At 32.6% G+C, this 24,043-nt stretch overlaps 1 protein-coding gene across 4 annotated transcripts in view; it reads left to right on the top strand.

Moving 5' to 3' along the window:
* LOC127844336 (protein-glutamine gamma-glutamyltransferase K-like) overlaps positions 1-24,043 on the top strand; it is a 226,580-nt gene that overhangs the window by 12,965 nt on the left and 189,572 nt on the right. For 2 of the 4 annotated variants that reach the window (XM_052374445.1, XM_052374443.1), the window contains exon 1: positions 21,038-21,197. The exons of 1 other annotated variant lie outside the window; for it this stretch is intronic. In XM_052374445.1, the coding sequence (XP_052230405.1) occupies positions 21,157-21,197 (41 nt within the window). In that variant the 5' untranslated portion in view covers positions 21,038-21,156. Of the gene's footprint in view, positions 1-4,993; positions 5,215-21,037; positions 21,198-24,043 lie in introns of those variants that run through there. One more of the 4 variants, XM_052374444.1, reaches the window with a different exon arrangement.

The raw sequence follows: 24,043 nt of genomic DNA, 5'->3' as shown, positions 1-24,043 counted from the left end.
CTATAAATGAACATGTTAACTACGTAGATACCAGACGTATTAAATAAAGGAAATAAATTTGCAGTAAAGCAAGCGCTTTCCAAACAGAAGTTTATCATCATCAACAATACCTTGACAAAATACGCAGTTTGTCAGGTAATAAATGGCTCTAGGAGACGGTATATCTTTACAGCTCCTATAATCGATTATGCGAATGTTGGATACAATAAAAATGCAATAAAACGTTTATGATGTTTATGCAATATCACAATCTAGAAAAGTATTGCAAAATAACTTGTTTGGTAATTGAATTCGTCTTCTCGTACAAAATCAATATTCCGAAAAGATTTATCCTTTAATAGAGTATTGTATCTTGTGTTTCAAAAGTACGCTTGGCACAAAGTTTCTGGTTCTTTTTCATTTATGTTTAAAAGAACCACAATACTTTCGAAAGATCTTTCTCTAAAACAAGATCTTATGAATAAAAGATTGAACAAAACAACACAAAAGATTTGTTTATGTAACTTTGTTTCAAGGGTTCTCCCTCTCTTATTTTTTTAATTTGTTCAAGGATTGCAACAGATCTTGGTACAAACTGTTGTCGAATATATGACGTCAAGATATATACCTATTTACGCGCACAATGCATTGTATGTTATGCACATATATTATAACTAATGTATGCGACGGTGTTTGGCTACTTTTCAGGTCAGGGTCATATTTGGAGTTCAAGTGCAAATACCTTGCTCACTTAAACATTCTTTATCGGTGTTCGAGCGGAATGTCGGTTGTATTCAGCACTTTATTGAAGTCAATTGTAATGAATTGATGTCCTACAGGATCATGCATTGTTTATTTGGTACTTTTTCCAACCAAAAGCTCGTTGTTGACAATTCCTAGTCTAATGATGTTGTAATGCGGGAGATTTCACATGTAAGTCTGGATCGTCTGTTAAATATCTTGAAATACGTGCAATGTCTACATAAATTGCCATACAATGCATATGCTTGATAAGAAATATTAGGACAAGTTCTGTCCTGTGAAATACTTGACGTCAAGATGTTTTTTATGGTAAACCTTGCCGTGTAATATCATAACAATGACACACTTTGTTATTGTTTCTATAAAAGCAATATTGCTTTGTCAAATCTGACAAGAATGTCTTGATATTAAATGCGTTGCAGTGAATATACGAATCAATATTGGTTTTGTTGTTTTCGTTTGTTTGCCACGAGACGTCATTGCAACAACACTCAAAACGAATTGCCTGTTGATTAAATAACGATTGCGACTCGCCTCAACTCACAGTCATAAATGCGTATGTCATTTTTTGGAATTGAATGAACTTACATGGGACTCCTGGAGAATAACGTTGGCAGTTTTCTTCTAAAACATACCGCAAACGTGTGAAAATATTAAATAGCTCTTAAATTGTGAGTTGCTTATGCATCATTAGGTTAACGAAAAATAAATGTCCATAAACAATCAGAACCAATTTACAGATGCAAGCAATATATACAAACTTGTTGACCTCTGTAAACCCAACAGATAAAAAGATAAGAAGCCTACTGATAAAGACCAGGAAAAATATAGAAAATATGAAAGAACAAGTAAATCTATAAGATATGCGAAATCTCAAAGCAGGGATAAATCAAGGAGGAGTCCAAGGTTAAACAGTAGAGAAAGGTATTTTCCAAAGTAAAGTGAGACAATAAAACGTTAAACACGCGCATGCATTTTATTGTTAATGCAATGCTTTTAGATATAATTTTTGTATAAGTAATTTAAAGACGCATTATTGTCGTACTATTTGCTACTTGATTTATACAGTAGTACTTGTGTTAAGAAAACAAACATTCCAGCACCATGTTAAATTAAAAAAATGTTTTCCATTGATTATAAATGTAAATTTTAGGTCGGGCTGACCCTACCAATAGGTATAACGACTAGTATTGACCAGAAACGAGGTATACCTTAACAACACCAAGGTCAATGTCACAAACAATTGACCCAGAGAGATGTTTTCATAAACACAATGAAACCATATATTTTGCTCCTTAAAACTGCAAAACTGTCGAAGATGTACAGTGCATGCTTGTTCTTAAAAGAATTAATACTAAAACTTAAATCTTGCCTTCTCTTTGCATGTTTAAATTTCAAAGTAATTGCCTACACAGAATGCAGAATTTGATGAACATTCTACGGATTCTACAATTACGTTTGTACCAAGATTGCCAGCTACAATGTCTGGTTGGTTACATACTATTATACCCAGAAATTGTTTGGTAGTCACATTTGCCCAAGACGACAGAAAAATCTCAGATGCAATGACAATTAACCGATTATGCATTTAATGATATTAATAGGTTTTAATTCCTTATCAAGTTATGATAAGATATATTATTATGTTTTTCGTTTTGCTTTATAACTATGATGAGCAAAGCTACGACATGCGTGAACAATATTTCAAATTGATTTGAAATTTAAAAAAGTAGTCCCTAGTAAGGCTAGAGGGAAAGTATAAGGATGTGCTACACATGCTTATAATTCCGTGTATATCTAAATAAGGCTTTCGTTGAGTAAGTTCAATAACTGCAAAACAAACGCGTAAAAAACAATATAAACGTTGCTAACCTTTATATGTTTCAGCTCTGGATGTATGGTGAAGAAGTAATTGGGAATCGGTGAAATACACCAACAGATTTCTGTAATACATTTTAGTTAATCGTATAAAAACGCACCAAACATTAATTTGTCTTCATCAATAACGCCAATGACAATACTTGATTCGTGTTCGCTTAATAAACAGCTTTAAGAATTGGTAATCTCTTCAAAGTGCCTATCGGCGATTATGTGTATGATATACACGATACAAATGCAAACTGACAATAATTATGAGCTACGCTCTGTGAAAAGGGGGTTAAATGAATGTCATACCCATCGTATGGCACACGCTCCTTTTGATATATTTATACAAGGATATATTTATAAAAGGTAGCTATGAACATGATCATTTCAATAGTTCAGCAAACATTTGCACATGATTTATATTCACTTAATTGGAATCCTTTCCTGTCGATGGTTTAATAAATTATAAATGTTGAGACTGCCGGACTTTTTTTAAGTTAAAGTGACATTATTTTGCTTGTTTGTTGTATGACCGCTCAGTTTACTGTTGCATTTGATCACTTCATCGACTTAGTTGATGTGAATCAAATTATACTTCACCTGAAATGTACCTATATTTATTGAGTGTTACAGATTCGCCTGTCTGTTGCATCTATCTATTTATCGAAAGATTTGATAAATGCTTACTTCAACAGAGAACAAACGTCGAATGCAAGAAGTTAATACCGTTCTTTCGTAAACCTGCAATAAATCAATCAGGGAAAGTGTTGGGTTAGGTTTAAATTTTGCGTGTGCAGCAGGTGTAATCAGAATTCTCCGGTCACTTCTCCATCTCAATATACGTCAAAATACTACTTATAAAAGCTTATGCCATTTTTTACATATATCGGTATACATATTTTTTTTCGCGTTTTTGTCTTGACGAATTAAAATAAAAACTTTCCCAGTTAATGATCTTAAAGGAATGTGTACTTTTCTTGCTTAAGTCTAATTCGCTCAATTCTCAGAATTGCTCGTCTTTTAATAATTTATACATTATTCACATATGCATTCAATGAATGCATTAATGTAATAAAGTGCATGGTATGTTATAACCCTTATACAGTGCCACATATGTTTATGTATTCAACACTTTGTCATAGGACATTAGGTATATGCTTCTATGTTGTCATTCTACCAGACACTACCTCGGTAATGAAAATTGCTTAATTCCATGCTCACACTAAAACACTATTTCATATGTAGTCGTATAGATTTATGGTGTATATTTGTTTATGTTTTTAAACTATTCCATTAAACGAATTGCACAATGTCGTCTTGAACATTCGGTAAACTGTGTAGTGTTTCACTATAATAATACTAATGAATAAAAATATACCCTGACTTCCGTCAATCTCATTTAAATTGAATCTAACGGTCTTAGGTTCTTAAGACGTCTCATGACATTCCCAAACATAAAAAGCTCGGTCCTGGTGCATCCTGGTGTATCATCATACCTGTTATTTTTTTAGTGGAATCGTTTTCAGGTATTATTCATACATTACAATACTTCCTATCTTGAACATTTTTAGAATTATTTTTTTTATGCCCCCGGTAGGGTGCCATATAGCAGTCGCTCGGTCCGTCCGTCTGTCCGTCCGTCCGTCCGTCTGTCCGCCACACTTTCGCGTTTAGATTTTGAAAACTGCTCATAACTTCTATGTCCCTTCGGATGTAACCTTCATAATTGGTATGCATGTGTATATGGACAAGGCCTTTTCATACGACAAGAGTTATGACCCATTAATTGACCTTGACCTTGATCTTAGGATCCGCGTTAAGGTTTCGGAATCTGCGTTTAGGTTTCGAAAGAGCATTTTTCGGGGGCATATGTCTTCCAACGGAGACAGCTCTTCTTTTGAATTGTCATACTTTTTTTTGACTTACCAATCACATGACGCTATTGTGGTGAAGTAAAATAAATAACATCCAGTGACGTACGTCATATCAATCAAACGCTTAAGAATATATAATCAAATTTTAATAAAATTCGTCGTTTTACAGAATATTATAAAAAAAACAGGGATTACACTCGTCTTCGTGTTATGCCATCATTATGTCATTCAGCTCTATAAAATACGTTAGTATAATAGACAAAGTTCGCGTACTCTTACAAATCCTAAACTCGTGAAATAAAATTTGGTATACCGTTATACCGTAAGCGTTTTAAGCAACGACACGCACGCATGACGTCAGATATCAGACTTGTGTAGGCCCTCACAATCCTGTATAATACCAGTCTGAACTTGAGTTGAAAAAATGAAATGTAGCAATAAACAGGTAAAGACCGATAAGCACGTGGGCTGAATCTGCGTGAGGCAGGAAGCTAAATGTTCCTTTACAGTTCGTTTACAAAGTGCTCTCGGTAGGTTTTCAAGACAGTAAATGAATGTTTACGGCAAATCGTTTTTTTTTCATGCTTTACGGCAAAAGAGTTTAACGGAATCACTTCATTTTTTTTTTTTGGTTGGATATCCGTTCACTGCAGGGAGGAAGTTTACATAAGAGTGCTCGTTAAATCACGAAAATGAACAAGAAGGATAAATATGACATTCAACCAGAACCAAAGTAAGTTCAACAATTTATACTATTCATTGTACATACCTGCTACCGTACAAGTTACGGATGGTGTATATGCACGACTTTGTATTGCTCATAGGCAATAGGAAACACTTGTGTACACATTTTATTGTAGTAAGAAATATTTGGTTGATGCATTCATGTCAGAGCTGTTTTATACATTATTACATGCTGCAGGTAGAGGAAGGAAAGACAAAAACAATTACATGAATATGACGTTTTCTCTTTGGGTTTGGACGTTCACAAAAATAAATATATTTGTCTAGAGTACTACATGTTTATTTTCAAAAATATTTTTTTGCAAAACACTTGCTACGACATGTTATAAATTATTTTCCATGTAGTTTTAGTCCTAATTGATGCACAGATAGCTGTTGCATACATAAAAGAAATCGATATTATGTAACCAAAACGTTATTATTTTACCGAATTCAATGCCGGTTTTGTATTCGAATACGTTTCTTGTCTATTAAAAACTCTTTTTGGTTAATTTCCAAACGCTGTTTATGGACGTCTAATTTAATATCAGGGTACCTGTAGTTAACACTTCTGCATAAATCTTACTAATGCATTTCATTTCTGTAACATAACAACCATTATGAACTGTCGCTTTTTTCCATCCAGTTGTCATCAAATACTCAGGCCAGAAAAGCTTTCAACTGCCACTGTAAGTTATGCTTCCGGCATTTTTTTTTCGACCAGCTTCATGATAATTTTTGAGCGATGGATTGTAAGCCTAATAGAACCTACACATGCTTTCTGACAGCAAATTATAACCACCCAGGTCAATAGTGAACACACCGAAACTCAACGCATTCGATATAATTCAAGTTAACGATTAAGCGAGCTCTGTCGCTTAGTCATGGAATTTATTACTAGTTCTAGAGCCCGATAGTAAGTGAAGTGATATTGTATGTAAAAATACATTAATTGTTATGGCTTCAATATGTTTCTTAAGACGAGGGCATAAATCAGGGTTTTTAAGCACAATTGACATATAGGAATGTTGAAAATAATTCCAAAAATAATAATTATAATTATCTTGTTCTTCTTCTTTTTCTTCTTTTTCATATTTTTCTTCTTTTCTTCTTCTTCGTCTTCTTCTTCTTCTTCTTCTTCTTCTTCTTCTTCTTCTTCTTCTTCTTCTTCTTCTTCTTCTTCTTCTTCTTCTTCTTCTTCTTCTTCTTCTTCTTCTTCCTTTAATACTACTACTTATAAGAGTAATACTAATTAGAAGTGCGAGCTTACAGTTTGAACGAAAATGTAAATATGAAGTAGAAATTGAGATCTACTGAAAAGGAACCGCTAGAGATTGTAGAAACAAATGGAGGAACAAAACTTGTACTAAACACAAGTACTTTTGAACTGTTACAATTTGCTAGCAAAAAGTATTCAGACAATTCACTTAATTATAAGTACTTATGTAAATCAGGTAATGACAGAAAATCAAATAGAGTGGAGCCTAGTTATAAAGTCGCGAATGAGAATAACCACTTGTACACGTTTAACATGTACCACACGACTTCATCATGCTTGGTAAATGGTAGAAACGTGGCTCACTTCTTTGACACAGACCTTTCAAACATTCCCCATATAATGAAAACTGAAATTCAGTCAAATAATAAATCGATATGTTAATTAAATGAATACATGAAACAGCAATACTGTCATACTTGGGGCGTAAACATCCCGAGCGCCCATCGCCGAAAATGTATGTAACGAATGGAGTTGATAAACCTGACACGCTTCTAAACAGCAGTATTGAACAGGACTCCCGAACAGTAGAGAATGTCTCTCGAGTAGTAATAAACAATGATTCCCGAATAGTAGAGAATGAAGCGGTCACGGATATCGAGATAGAGACAGAAGCTAAAGATGAATTAACTGATATTACAGAGACTGATTTAGAAGCGAAAAATTACACAAGTTTTGATATTGATTGCGCCACCCAAACAGACGCGGTAGAAATGCCATTCTAAAGGAAATGAAGATCATGAATGAACTACTGATAGATACAAAATTCCGATTAAACAATATTCAACAGGGAGACTACATTGCAACTTTCACAATTAAGAGACGAAATCAACAGATAAAGTAGAAACAATTAGTCAGAGTACGGATAAACTCAGTAAAGGCATGAAACAAGCCAACGACGCACTTCACAAGAAATTACAATCAGTGTATGATATTATAAAGAAGATAATCCCATCTACAGCGAATATGGCGGAACGGTTGTTACAAAATGAACGCAGTGAAAGAGCTACAACGGAAACTCCTAAATCAGAAAAAAAGTAATAATAGCGGAAGCGGACATGAAGGAAAAGAAAGAGAACAGTCTCCAACGGAACAAATACTCGAAGTAAATACTGATATTGTGAACACGGCAGATAGAGCAGATACAACTCTAATAATAGGTGACTCAATTCTAAATGGTATTAACAGGCATGGATTGAATAAAAATACACATATTAAACTCTACAAGGACGGACAATTAAAGACATTCGTTTGACACTGGATTTATGGGACATTACACAATACAAAAATGTGATTATATATATTGGTGGGAATGACATGGCGGAAGGAGGCGACGCAAAAAAAGCATACCGTGAAATAAGGCAACTGCTACATGAATTTAATGGACATAACTGCACTGTATACTTGTACACAGTTGCCCAAGACGAGATGCAGATGTAGTTCCGCTGAATAACATAATTAAACATATATGCGAAGAAACAAATGCTCAATCTATTGAAGTGTATACACCATTTGTTAATGGAAATGGTAACATGGCTCAACATTTGCATGGCGGAGATGGGACGCTAGAGGCTGCAGTACGCTAGTGGCTAACATAAACAAAGCCGTGAACATCATTAAACAGAAGACGTGCGTGCAACAAGATCGACAAGCTAATCGTAGCGTAACCTCTCACTCCACTCAATCCGGAAGTAATGGATACGTAAGTTATGCTCCTGACCGAGGCAGTCCGAGAAACGGCGATTCACGTAACTATCAGTTGCAAACCGGAAGTTATGGCTACAAAAAATACGCATCTGGACGAGGCTCAATGAATGGCAATTCACGTGACGGCAGAAGCAGTTTTCAGACGCAAACCGGATACAGAGATCATGCACCAGGTCAAGTTGCCGGAAACAGCATGGCAACTGATCAACGACGATTTGACTCTCTTCAGGGACGACGAATGCCACCAAAAGCATATTGCAATGTGTGTGGCTTGAATAATCACGGCACAAATGACTGCTACCGGAAAATGGCGTCGATCGGTGAGTTACCATAGCAACTCGTGGTCCGAGTCTAGGAGATACGGACGATATCGCTGTCAGAGCAAGACCCAAGCATAGGATATTCACATCAGGCCATCACACACTTCAAATCCTAAGAGTGGTACTGTTAGTTATAATAAATTTGATGTTTTGAATAACTTATGTGTAGAATGTAATAACTGTGTATGCAAATGTGATTCTGACACTAGAATTTTAAATACGATTGTATCAAATGAAGCTGTCTACTTAGTATCAAATATTAATGATAATTTTCTCTTTAGAAAGTAGCACTACCATTGAAAAAGATAATTGTTTTTCTAATGAAAAGTGTAGTATAATTACAGAATCAACTTTGGATTTTAATTTCACTAATAGAGGATTACATGTTGTTTGTTCAAACATTCATCACATATAACCAAAGATTGATGAAAGCAAATGTGTACTTTATAATTCGGATATTCACATATTAGGACTTATTGAAACATTTTTAAATGCTGAAATATTAGATAATGATATACAAATTCCAAATTATAATATTATTCGCCGTGACAGAAGCAATTGAATGGGTGGAGACATAATAATTTATATTAAAGATAAATACCTTTCCAACATAGATTGGACTTAAACGTAAATTGTTTAGAATCAGTTTGGATTGAAATAATGTTTCCTCAAACAAAATCATTCTTAATAAACTTTGTATACAGACCACCGGATTCTACAATTGAATGGATATCGACATATGAATCTAATGGTAAAAACGCTAATAACTTAATGGATACAGAATTTTATATATTAGGAGATTTTAACATAAATTTTCTTCCTGACAAAGATGTGTTCAGTAATATTAAATGGTCTTCTTTTGTGTTGGCAAATGGACTCCAACAATTGGTCAGGCAACCAACACGAATAACAAAAACATCCAACACTATAATTGATCATTTCTATACTAATCGTCCGGATCGAATCATGGAAATGTTTGTATCGTCCTTTAGTATAAGTGACCACTTTGCAGTGTGTTATATAGGCAATTCAAAAATTTCAATGAATCAAACTTTCAAAATTATTTGTTAATGTCAAATGTAGAACATGTTGAAACAATAGCAGATCCAAATACTTCACTTTGTTATTTACTAAATAAAATAAATGAAGCGCTAAACGCTCACGCACCATTAAAAACAAAAAGAATAAAATCTGATCGTCTACCCAGTTGGTTTACAGCGGAAATAAGACAAGAAATCAAAATTCGCGATTTGTTAAAAAAGCATCATAAAATAGATGAATACAGGAAACAGCGAAATCGTGTAACAATCCTAATAAGAAAAAGTAAACGGCAGTTTTATAACCAATCGGTGAAGGAAAATGCATCAGTTCAGCATCTATGGAATACTCTTAATGCTTTAACAAAACCACAAACTTCACTTACTCTTCCAACAAAAATAAGGAAAATAATAAAGATATTGAAAATGTTGAAGATATTTTAGAAGAGTTTAACAATCATTTCATCAACATTTCCCATATAGTTTCGAAAAGAAGATATGACCCAAACATTTAATAAACTTTCAAAACATTTTTAGACCAAAAATAGGAATTCCAGTATTTGACATTCCTCAGATTACGATATTTGACGTTCGGAAATTAATATACTCTCTCAAAATATCCAAAGCTGCCGGAGTAGACAATATTGGCGCTAAAATTCTCAAATATTGTAGGGATACCATTGTAGGTCCGATTTCTTCTATTATTAATAATTGCTGGAATTTTTCCCGACCAGCTTAAAGATGCATATGTTTTGCCAATACATAAAGGTGCAGATAAATGTGATCTTAACAATTACAGACCAATTTCTATTCTCACAACAATTTCGAAGATATTTGAGAGACACATTACAAATCAACTTAAATCATATCTTGAAAAGCATGAACAACTCCACAAGTACCAATCTGGTTTCTGCCAAAATCATTCCTGTCAAACATCCTTGATTCGCCTTGTGGATTCTTGGTTACAGTATATTGATTCTGGTCGCATAGTTGGATCAATTTTCCTGGATCTCAGAAAAGCATTCGATTTATTAGATCATGACATTTTACTTGAAAAACTCACCATGTACCATTTTTCTGACAATGCTCTTGCTTTGATGAAATCTTATCTTTCTTATAGAAGACAGTGTATTAAAATAGGTTCCAGAAAATCGTCGTTTCAATATATCAAAACCGGTGTACCACAAGGCTCTATACTTGGGCCAATTTTATTTCTTATTTACATTAATGACACCCCATCCTTCGTTGAAAACTCAACAATTAATCTTTTTGCAGACGATTCAACATTAAACGTATCGGATTATAACATTCATAATATACAATTACATTTGCAAAACGATTTGGACGATATAGCAACATGGTGTTCCTTTAATAACATGTCAATTCATCCAAACAAAACTAAATGTATGCTTTTATCAAAAGCTCGTAGTTCTACTGACAATCTTAGACTTAATATAAGTGGCATAATCCTTGAACACACCAAACAATTTAATTTACTAGGAGTTACGATTGATGAGCAAACATTGCAATCTCACATAAACAGTGTAAGTCATAAACTTAACTTTAAACTGGTCTTATTAAAACGAATAAACTATTTTATTAACTATGAAACAGAAAAACTATTTTACAACTCGTATATATTAACGACTATGGATTATTGTTGTGCGTTATGGTGTTCAGTCACACTTACGTAAAATACATTCGATACAAAAACGAGCTGCTAAAATAATACTGAATAAACCATATTCAACTCCTTCAGCTCCCTTATTCAAAGAACTTGGTTGGTTGACATTCAATAACAGATGTACTTTCCTAATTGGATCTATTGTTCATAATTTTGTTATAGGCGCAATACCCTCTTATTTCAATAATGTTATTCATATCTCAAATAACAATGTGTACGCTCTTAGATCCATCACACACACTGATATATCACCTATTCCTTTAAAACAAATTATGGAAAACGAGCGTTTTCGTTTCGGTCACGAACCATATGGAATTCAAATCCAATAAGCATCCGACAAGTGTCTTCGAATACTACATTCAAAATAAAATTGAAAAAATACCTACAAACAAATCATTAATATAAATATATATGCTCATTTTTTTTCTATTTAAATACTTTGATTTGATGTGTCTGATGTGATTTATGTTGAAAGATTGATTTTTGAAAGATTGATTTTTGTATCAGATTTTGCATATTTTGTATTATCATAGTCATCATCGTCATCCTTATCATCGTTGTCGTCATCTTCGTCGTCGTCGTCGGAATTGATGAGGAAGTTATTATAACATTTAACTGTATAGTTAATTTTTTTCCCCTTAAATGTTCGTATGCATGTTTCGATATGTATACTTGTGTTTTGTTACTGTAGACCACATTGTGAAAAATAAATTATTTCTTAATGTGAATTCTTCATGAAATAAAGTTATTATTGTTATATTAGTATTATTATTATTATTATATTATTATTATTATTATTATTATTATTATTATTATTATTATTATTATTATTATTATTATTATTATTGTTATTATTATTGTTATTATTGTTATTATTATTATTATTATTATTATTATTATTATTATTATTATTACCAATATTGTTATTATTATTATTATTATTATTATTATTATTATATTTTATATTATTCTTATTATTATTATTGATAATAATAATATTATTATATCACGATATACAGGGAAACGCAACGTCAATGTATGGTGCATTTTAAGAGATAGCGTTTGTGGCTTCTTTTTACTGTTATATATCACGTGTTTCATTTCGATTAGATAGAAGAAGACGTTCGATATATTTCTGCATATTTTGCTGTTCATTTTTAGTTTGTGTTGCTTGATATCAACATAAGTGATTTTTCATGTGGGGACATTTGCATTTCATATCATGTAAAAATCTCCCTTGCTATGATATGTGTAATAACAGGTACAAATACACTTGCCAAACAGAAGAAACGTTCAATTCCCAAGAGAATATATGTCTTCTACACATACCTGTACTACTCACACGAATTCTGTCAGTGAAACAACATAAAAACACACATTCATTCAGTCCCCATTGCATCACTATTGAAACAACAATACAATCAATAAAAACAAGAACTTACATTTAAATACTGACCTTTGTTTATAACACCCAATATCATCCAGAAAAACCACGAAATCTACAAGACTAATTCAGTTTAAGAAATGCGCTTTATATAACCAATAAGTATCCTGATCTCCGAGTGAAAATCTAAGGAACATATGTTGAGTTACGATGGCGGGTAAGTCATTTTTCTCGCATTGTGTTGGTCTGCTTTCCTTATTGATTATTTTAATTATATTTTGTTATAAACATGTCCTACTTTCTCAACCATTGATCTGAAAGTAAAAACCAATATCTTCTCAATATAATTTATCGTATATTACCATATTTATAAGTTTTTTTGCAAACATTTTGAAGTGCATTTAACTTGTATTTAAAAATGTATTAAGCGCCCTTGAAGTATGCATGAATTTATATTTTTCATACAAACTAAACAGACTCGCTGGATACGGTATGAACCTCATTGTGCAGAAATTAGCATTCCCTCTTTTGACGCGATTGATCACTTTCCATAACATATAGTGAGGTGCGGCTTTCTGTTGGTCAAAGTCGTATATAAACTGTATTGTTGTGACATAAATTGCACAAGGTAATCTTTAATTGGTCGAATCAACTTAATTCACATACAGCATCTGACCAATTACATCGTAACATTGGTAATTGACTTACCGTGCTATTTTGGCTCACAATCTTTTTTACTGCATGATATTTCATCCCAACGTCTATTGCTGGTATGCACACTCACTTTTTACTTTCTTTTCGATGATGTGCGTTTTCACTTAATTGTTTGCTCTTCATGTCTAACGTAGTTTTTGGCTATACTTCATTAACTTATGCAAAGTTTTTGTCTAAGGCAGACACAACTTATTTGTGATAATTATTTTCATTACAAAAATAAATATGTGTCATAAACAAACCGAACACATTGCTGATTACAAGAAATATTACTGAATATGAATGTAACGCAATTGCAATTCGTTATGAAAAATCGTTGCCAGCTTATTTGTTTCGTTCAATACGTCCTACAAGCAATACAAGTTCTATATTCACGTCATTTATGTTATTATCTTCGAAGCCAGTGCATTAAATATCAATCAATTATTACCGGAACTTAACTCCCAACTCTATGTTTGTGTTTGTTATTTTTGCGTTTTTATTGAATTACTTGCTTTGTGAAGAAACGCTTTGTAAGAGATTTGTTTACCTGGTTCGCCATTGATAAAGTTTTTTTGTCAAGTGTGCTATCGTTCTGTGATCACTTCACAGGAAATTGTGAGTTGTAGCAATTCATTTTTACACTTATTTATACTGCTGTTTACAAAAAAACGCAACATCAGTAGATACAACAGTTACAGCAACAATACACATCGGATAACAACGCGATTCAAGTGAATTCGTTCGTAAATTTAAATAATAAGGCAATCACATGGTAGGTCTGCATGTAAGCTTCTTGTCCATAAAATTTAAAGTTATTTAGCGCAGAAATTTTTTCATGTTAAGTTACAATGCACTTGACGATGATTTATTTGGACCAAATATTCAATGCCATCTAGGTCAGGATACTAAAAAAAAAATAATAACTATCGCATATTTTGTTAAACATGAATTTACATCAAACATGACATGACATCAACATGCAGTAGCATGATACGGCATTCACGATACTACATGTACAGATTGTTAAATTAGGAAGTAAAATATCATGACATTAACAGGACATAACATAACATGGCATTAAAAGACAATAACATAAGATTGTATGCGCAAGCTACATTTCTATGGAAGCAATTAGATCTCAACGAGCAAAATAAGTGGGCAAATCAGAAAAGGAGCGAACACACTTTCAATGAAACAAACAGCGTATCTTAATTGGGTAATGATGATTACTATCATGTTTGTCTCAAATAAGCCAGTATAAGCTATAAAGTATACAACTACATTTTGACGAAATCAAATTTTTTATTTTATTCGTTTCTTCGCTTCCATACATCTCTTTAACAACACATTCTGTCAAGCGTTGATTTCGCTGTTCAGCTAGGGCAACAATAGATGTTATAAATATTAGAGTAAAATATATGCGCACACAACAATGGTCACTTTAGCCTCGCTGTGAACCGGTAAACATCGTACTCAAATCACAGGTGGTTAGCGTGTGGCTATGATATTAATTAGTTAAAACATCATTTTGAATGATAAATAATCATATTATAACGAAAAATTAATTTTTATGAAAAAAATCACTATCAAATATATATATAACAAGGTATGCAACTCCAAATCACCCCAAAACAGGGTGCATCGCTTTTAACAGCCATATTTTCATCAATTTTTCATCAACTGTGCAGCGATTTTCACAATCTTGGTCTTATTCAACGCATAAATGAATTTCCTTTTTGGAAATGTATATTTCTTGCAATATTTTTACAAATGTTTTTATATATATTTTATATATTAATGAGATGACTCCAGAAAATGACATTTGTATTTGCCACAATTACGGACTATCTTCTGTAAACATGATGACTGTTTATTACATTTCATCACCGGAAACTATGATCAGGCAATGAACAGTGGCAAGAAAATGAAACTTGTCAAATTCTATTTATTTTGAATAAATATATAAACCATGTAGCCATAATGCTTTATTGTATGCACTTTTAATATATTGTTTATACTATTTAAAGCAATAAGATGTAATTGTCGCGTGTATTGGCAATAATTTACAATAAATGAGCATGGGAAATCAGAAATACAAGTTATTTAATAATTACCCGCCGCTGATTTAATAATCATAATTTATTCACTTCACTTTCTTTAAATATTATATTTGTATATGTTCGATTTGCAGCTATTGTTTTACCTTTTCAATAAAATAATTTATTTCATTTTGCTATGCCTATAATTTGTGAAACTCTCATTAAGTAAATCAGTTGTTAATTATGATGTCATATATGCGTGAATTGTAGGATTTTCGTGTATTCATGGACGATCGTGGTTTGTGTGTTAATCAACACAGACAGTTGTATGCCACGCAAATATTATCAAATAAACAGTTTATAAATTATTTTAAAAAAATCGTTATTCATAATTCATTAAATGTTTTTTGCCTCACAGGTTGGCCACCTCGGCCCAAATCAATTAGGTCAATATGCACGCTGAATCTTCTTTTTACGTGTTATCGATATCTAAACTCTTGTAGTATCCTTTCTGCTGTCACTGGAAACAACCAAAACTAATTTTGAGGTGGTTCTCTGTACTGTTCAATGAATAACGTAAGTTACTCGGTAAATTGATAATATATCATCTATTTAATATTCGTTTTTGACAAAAGGGTCCTTTTGGGTATTGTTTCCATGGATAATTATTGCATTGTTCCGAATGAGTTGTCGGGCACCCGGATGATTTTGGTCATTCCACCATCATTACAGATAGGAGAACCGTATATTGACAATCTGCCTGAGATAATTTCGATATCCGTTGAAAATATTATTTTGGGGTTCACATATTTTTGCGCACGTATAATTATAATGTTTTGTTTTTACTATTTTCAAACTCAAAGTGATAAATATTAAACTTTTTTTTAAAGACAAGCCATCTTCACCATTTAAGAAAACTTCATGTTCTTATATTTAAATGTAATTTTAATCGCTTCTACGCATGAGAGGGTGATAAATAACAGCTTTGACATATAACCTCTATTAATGACACAGATTTCTTGTAATGTGTTAGTCTATTGTTCATGAAGGACTTCAGGAATAACATACATTTTGGTTTAAAAACAGAAACAAACTCCGAACCACTGTAACGGAAATTATTCAAATAATCATGTTTATAACTGACAAAAGTGGAGTAGCTGATACTATTCAGCGATAGCGAACGAAAATCCTGGAATAAAAACTATTAACGTCTTGACAACACCCTGTTTTCCCTTGAGGCTATTTTATTGTAATGATATAATGCTTTGTGGAAAAAAGGACAACACACAGTACAATGAAACGCAACCGTCACAAACTTAGATAGAACTAGAGTTACCGCCTCAGACAACCCACTGCCACGCAATCGGTTGCAAAATGGTTTTTACCGAACGCATCATCCCGCATTAAGGCCGTAGCCATTCGATTAAATGGCCAATTTACACAAATGACAAGATGAAAAACATAAAACAGAAGAATTCATGGGCAAGGGATGCTTATGTAGTTATGTCCGTTGAATTTAAGATATGTTGTGGGCTATCACCTGTTGTGTGGAGCTCCAATCCTCTCAAATAGCCCAGAGTTTCTAACAAAAATTTAATAAGGAATTTTGATAATTTCATCGCAAATTAATTGAAACTGCATCAACATAAAATGCATTTGACAGGGGCGTTGCTGCTATTAGGCACAGCTGGCCCTGGCCTACATTTTTTTTGAAACATGAAAAAAAAAATGCTTCAACTTCGAAAAACGCATTAAAATGTTGACCCTGAGGGGGATGAGGTGTTAAAAATCTGCATTTCATATTGGCATAATCCTCAGGCAATGGATTCTGGTCGTGTTCAAAGGACATATCTTCCAATTATCAACTCTACTTTTTTCTATGTGCATAGATTCTAGCTCGCTTCTTTTCACGGGACTTGCTGTTACACGTTTACATAGATCTACATGTCTCTCTTTCAACACTACAGTAAGTTGTACTCGATTATCGTTGGATTTTTAAGAAACATTCCGAATAATGTTTATGACCGTGGAAATTTAAAATGGAGAACTTGTCCCGGTAACCCGATCCATTGACTGAATCCAAGTCGGTTCGGTCCCTTGATCTCGAACAAGAACGTTCGTTGTTGTTTCGTGGCATGGGGTAAAGCGCATCTTTATACATTTCCATCCAAGTGAGGTTTTTAATGACGTCATAATCATCATAAATCAATACATTGAGATACAACAGTAAAATATCAAACAAAACAGGCCAAAGTCTTATATTTTGTTATCTTATTATTTGTCTAGATATGCTTTAGATCTCACCACAGGCGTTATAGGATTTTCAAAAATGTTACCACCCGTTTTTATATATCATACCTGTGCCTACAGCTAAAAAAATGCTTGCTACGCCCTTGTTTGAAATTAAATTATAGTAAATCAATGGTTGGATGAAAGCGGACAGTAGAGCTTTTGATCAGACTGCGCACACTGGTCTGGAGTTACGCTGGCCGTACTCGGCATTAAAGCAATTTTCGCATGAAGTCATATTCCTTTATTTCAACAACGCACAAAACAAAATGTTTTTCGATACAAAAAAAACGTTTATTTCTCGCACATGGTTTACGACTGTTGATAAAATACGTTGAGTGTATGTGACATGTGAAATGTAACATCATTAATTAATAAATAACGTGGTTTATGCATTCATTAAAACATTAAAATACTGTTTTTGTTGATAACTTAATCATTTTGAAGTGAAAATTAAAATATAATTCATTCACCGTACAGAATATGTAAATCACAATTAAGTAACGAATTGTATAATGTCAGTTAAGCTTAAATTTGAATTACATTTTAAATCAAACATCCTACACGCGTGAAATAACAAGTAAATAATTACCTACATGAAAGTTATCAACCATTCTCTAATGCATGCGCGTAAAGTGTCGTCCCAGAATAGCCTGTGCAGTCCGCACAGGCCAATAAGGTACGACACTTTCCGCCTTAACTGGATTTTTGCTAGGTATTGACTTTCTTAAAACAGAAAATATCATAAAAGCGGAAAGTGTCGTCCCTAAATAGCCTGTGCGGACTGCAAAGGCTCTTATGGGACGATACTTTACGCACCTGCATCAAACCCCCTTTTAATAGAGAATGGCTCATTAATGTAAACTGTTTGGATGACTACCCCTGTAATACATCAGTCCTATAAATGAACAGGTTTACAACGTAGTTACCAGACGTATAAAATAAAGGAAATAAATTTGCAGTATAGTAAATGCTTTCCAAAAAGTTTATCATCATCAATAATAGCTTGACAAAGTACCCAATTTTTTTTATAATAATTGACTCTAAGAGTCGGTAATATCTTTACAGCTCCTATAGTCGATTATGCGATGTTGGATACAATAAAAATGCAATAAAACGTTTATGGTGTTTATGCAATTTCACAATCTATAACAGTTATGCAAAATAATTTGTTAAGTAATTGAATTCGTCTTCTCGTACAAAACGTCATTAATCAATTTTCCGAAAATATGTATGCTTTAATAGAATATTTTATCGTGTGTTTCAAAAGTACGTTTGGCAAAAAGTTTCTGGTTATTTGTCAATTATGTTTGAAAGAACCAGAATACATTCGAAAGATATTTCCTAAAACACGATCGCTTGTGAATAAAAGATTTTTAAACAAAACAACGCAGAAGATGTGTTTATGTAACTTTGTTTGAACGTCTCTATCTCTCTCTCTCTCTTATCTTTTTTTAATTTGTTCAAGGATTTCAAAAGATCTTGGCACAAACTGTTGTCGAATATATACCTTCAAGACATATACCTATTTAAGAGCACAGTGCATTGTATGCTATGCACATATATTGTCATTTATTGCATGCGATGTTGATCTGGTACTTTTTCAAACCAAAAGCTAGTTGTTGGCAATATGCAAGTCTTTAGAGGTATTCAATCAAGGTTACACTGCAAAACTATAAAATGCTTGGAATTCTTAAATAATGTACATACAATTCCTCCTGCTATTATGATGCTGTAATGCGGTCGATTAAACATGTAAGTCTGGATCGTCTGTTTAATATCTTGAACTATTTGCAATGTCTACATAAATTGCCATACAATGCATATGCTTGATAAGAAATATTAAGACAAGTTCTGTCCTGTGAAATACTTGACTTCGAGATGTTTCTTTTATGGTAAACCTTGCAATGTAATATCATAACAATTACACACTTTGTTATTGTTTCTATAAAAGCAATATTGCTTTGTCAAATCTGTCAAGAATGTCTTGTCTTGATATTAACGACGTTACAGCGAACATACGAATCACTATTTGTTTTGTTGTAATCGTTTGTTTGCCACAAGTGGTCATTGCAACAACACTCAAAACGAATTGTCTGCTTAAATAACGATTGCGACTCGCCGCAACTCACAGTCATTAATGCGTATGTCATTTTTAGAATTTAATTTAATAACATGGAACTGCATGAGAATAGATTTTGCAGTTTTCCTCTAACACATACCGAAAATATGAAATGGCTCTTAAATAGTGAGTTGCTTATGCATCTGTCGACGATGTACAGTGCATGTTTGTTTTAAAAAGAATTACACATGTAATAATATAAAGCAAAACTTGTTGTCTTCTCTTTGTACTTTTAAATTTCAAAGTGATTGCCTGGACAGGTTGTAGAATTTGTTGAAATTTCTACGTATTCTAAAGATACGTCTGTACCAGGATGGCTAGCTCCAATATGTGGGTTGTTTTATTCTAGTTTACACAGACATTGTTTGGAATACACCTTTGCCCAAGACGACAGAGACCACCCAGATGCAATGGCCATTAATCGATTTTGCATTTTATGGTTTTAATATGTTAAAATTCCTTATCAAGTTATGATAAGATAATTATATGCGGATAGTGCAACTTTTGACCGGACTTCGCACAATGGTCTGGAACTACGCTGATCTTATTAGGCCTATAACCCATTTTCGCATGACGCGGGTCATATTGTTGGATAAAAAAGTGAATCTTGATTTCCCCGTCAATCTTATTCAAATAGATTCTAACGTTCTTAGGATCTTACGATGTCTCAAAACATTCCCAAACCTGAAAAAGCTCGATTCTGGTGCGTCCAATTAAATATCATTATATTGGGTAGTCTTTGAGTGGAATCGCTTTCAGGTATAATGCATTCATAACAACACTTCCTATCTTGAACATTTTTAAACTGCAATATTTATATTTATATATATATTTTCGTTGTCATACTTTCTTTGAATAACAATCACTTGACGCAATTGGTGGGGGGGGGGGCGTTTAAAAAAGTCCAATTACGTACGTCATATCAGTCAAAAGATTAAGAAAATTTATAAAATTTAAATAAAAATTGTTCGTCGTTTTAAAGGATATGACTAAAAAGAGGTGACACTCGTCGTCATATAAAACATGGTATACCATTAGCGTTTTTAGCAAAGATGCGCACGCATAACGTTAGAAATATGCCTGTTGTAGGCCCTAACAACCCTGTAGAATACAAAATCTGAACCCGAGTTGAGAAAATAAAATGTAGCAGTATACAGGTAAAGACTGATAAGCGCATAGGCTGAATCTCCGTTAGGCAGGAAGCTAAATGTTCCTTTACAGTTCGTTTACAAAGTGCTTTCGATGGCTTTTCAAGACAGTGAAAGAATGTTTACGGCAAATCGTTTTTTCACGTATTACGGTAAAGAAGTTTAACGGAATCACTTCATTATTTTTTGGTTGGATATCCGTTCACTGCAGGGAGAAAGTTTACATAAGAGTTCTCGTTAAATCCCGAAAATGAACAAGAAGGATAAATATGACATTCAACCAGAACCAAAGTAAGTTCAACAAATTATACTATTCATTGTACATACCTGCTACCGTACAAGTTACGGGTGGTGTACATGCATGCCATTGCAATGCTCATATGTAATAGGAAACACTTTTGTACATATTATATTCAACAACAAAAAAACTTGGTTGATGCATTAATGGCAGAGCTATTTTATTCAGTATTACTTGCTGGAGATACAGTAAGGAAAGACAAATGCAATAACATGTATATGACGTTTTCCCTTTGCTTTGGGTTTGGACTTTCACAACAGAGATAACTAGTTTTTTCTTTAGTAATATATGTTCATTTTTTTTAAATATTCTTTTTGCAAAACACTTGCTACAAAATGTTATACATAAATTTCCATGTAGGTTTAGTCCTAATTATGGAACCGTTAGTTGTCGCAAACATAAATTAATCGATACTATGTAACCAAAACGTTATTATTTTACCGATTTCAATGCTGGTTTTGTATTTGAATAAGTTTGTTGTGTATTAAAAACTCTTTTTGGTTCATTTCAAGCACATTTAATAGCAGGGTACCTGTAATAAACACTTCTGCATAAATCTTACAAATGCATTTTATTTCTGTAACTAACAAACCATTATGGGCTGCCGCTTTGTTTCGATCCAATTGTCATCAAATACGAAGGCCAAAAAATTTTCAACTGCTACTGTAAGTAATGCTTCCGGCATTATTTGTGTTTTTGTTGTTGTTTTTTCGACACTTGTATCGCAATTTCGACAAGCTTCATGATAATTTTTGAGAGTTGGATTGTAAGCCTAATAGAACCTTCACATGCTTTCTGTCAGCAAATTATAACCAACCAAGTCAATAGTGAACACACCGAGATTCCGAGCATTCGATATCATTCAAGCTAACGATTTAGCGAGCTCTGTCGCTTAGTCATGAAACTAATTACCGATAGTAAGTGAAGTAATCTCTAGTGAATGTAAACATACATGAATTGTTATGACTTCAATATGTTTCTTAAGACGAGGGCATGAATCAAGGTTTTTAAGCATAATTGATATGTTCAAAATAATTCCAAAATATAATAATTATAATTATCTTGTTCTTCTTTTTCTTCTTTTTCTTTTGTTCTTTTCTTCTTCTTCTTCTTCTTCTTTTTCTTCTCTAAATAATAATACATTTTTTTTAATTATTATTATTTTTATTATTATTATTATTATTATTAAAATTATTTTATTTACTATCATTATTATTATTATTATTATTGTTATTTTTAATTTTATTTATACAATATTAATTATTATACAATATTAATTATTATTATTATTATTATTATTTATATAATTATTATTATTCTTATCATTATTATTAGTAGTAGTAGTAGTAGTAGTAGTAGTAGTAGTAGTAGTAGTAGTAGTAGTAGTAGTAGTAAAATTATTATATTCATTATAATTAATATTATTTATTATATTATTATTGTTATTTTTAATTTTATTTATTTGTATTATTATTATACAATATTTATTATTTTATTATTATATCACGACATACAGTGAAACGCAACGTCAATCTCTGGTGTATTTTACAAAGATAACGATTGCGGATTCATTTTTATTGTTTTTTACCACGTGTTTCATTTCGATTAGTTAGAAGAAAACGCTGGAGATCTCTCTGCATATTTTTCTGTACATTTTTTAGTTTGTTTTGCTTGATATCAACATAAGTGATTTTTCTTGTGGAGACATTTGCATTTCATATCATGTAAAAATCGAGCTTGCTATGATATGTTTAAAAACAGGTACAAGTACACCTGCCAAACAGAACAAACTTTCAATTCCAAGGAGAATATATACGTATTCTTCACATATCTAATACACTCACACGAATTCGGGCAGTTCTGCAACATAAAATCACACATACATGCATTCCACATTAAATCACTATTGAACGAACAATTAAAATAATTAGATACAAGAATGTACATTTAAATAATGACCTTTGTTTATAACATCCCATATCAAGCAGGAAATGCAAGAAATGTACAAAAACAATTCAGTTTGAGAAATGCGCTTTATATAACCAGCATGTATCCTGATCTCCGAGTGAAAATCTAAGGAACACATGCTGATTAACGTTTACACATGTTGAATGGCGTTGGCCTGTTTTCCTAATAGATTATTTTAATAATATGTTCTTATAAAAAGGTCCACCTTCCTCCCACATTGATCTGAGCGTAAAGACCAATGTTTGCTCAATGTAATTCATCTTAAATTACCATCTTTATTTCAAGTTTTTTTTCCAAACAACTTGAAAAGCATGTATCTATCATTAAATTACGTATTAAACGCCCTCGAAGTATGTAAAATATCTATATTTCTCATAAAACTAAACAGACTCGTTGGTTACGATATGAAGCTCATTGTGGAGAAATCAGCATTCTATCTTTTGTCACGATTGATCACTTGCAATAACATATAGTGAGGTGCGGCTTTCTGTTGGTCAATTTCGAATATCCCCTGCATTGTTGTGACATAAATTGCGCTATGCTATATTTAATTGGTCAAATCAAGTAAATTCCCATGCAGCATCTGACCAATTACATCATAACATTGGTGTTTGACTTGCCGTGCTCTTTTAGCTCACATTTTTATTGGCGAGGGTTCAATCCAGACAATGCCAAGCTAAATATTGCAGAGTAATTATTATTTATAAACTTAAGATAATGTTTTCGGACTATAAATGGAAATATAAACTTTCTTCATTGCATTATCTACCGTGCAAAGGTCTATTGCTGGTATATAATATTGTTGATTGATGCACACTCACTTTTTACTTTCTTTCGATGATATGCGTTTTCATTTAACTGTTTGTTATAA

This window comes from Dreissena polymorpha, chromosome 9 (assembly GCF_020536995.1).
Source record: "Dreissena polymorpha isolate Duluth1 chromosome 9, UMN_Dpol_1.0, whole genome shotgun sequence".
NCBI lineage: Eukaryota > Metazoa > Mollusca > Bivalvia > Myida > Dreissenidae > Dreissena > Dreissena polymorpha.
This window is presented reverse-complemented; position numbering and strand designations above follow the sequence as displayed.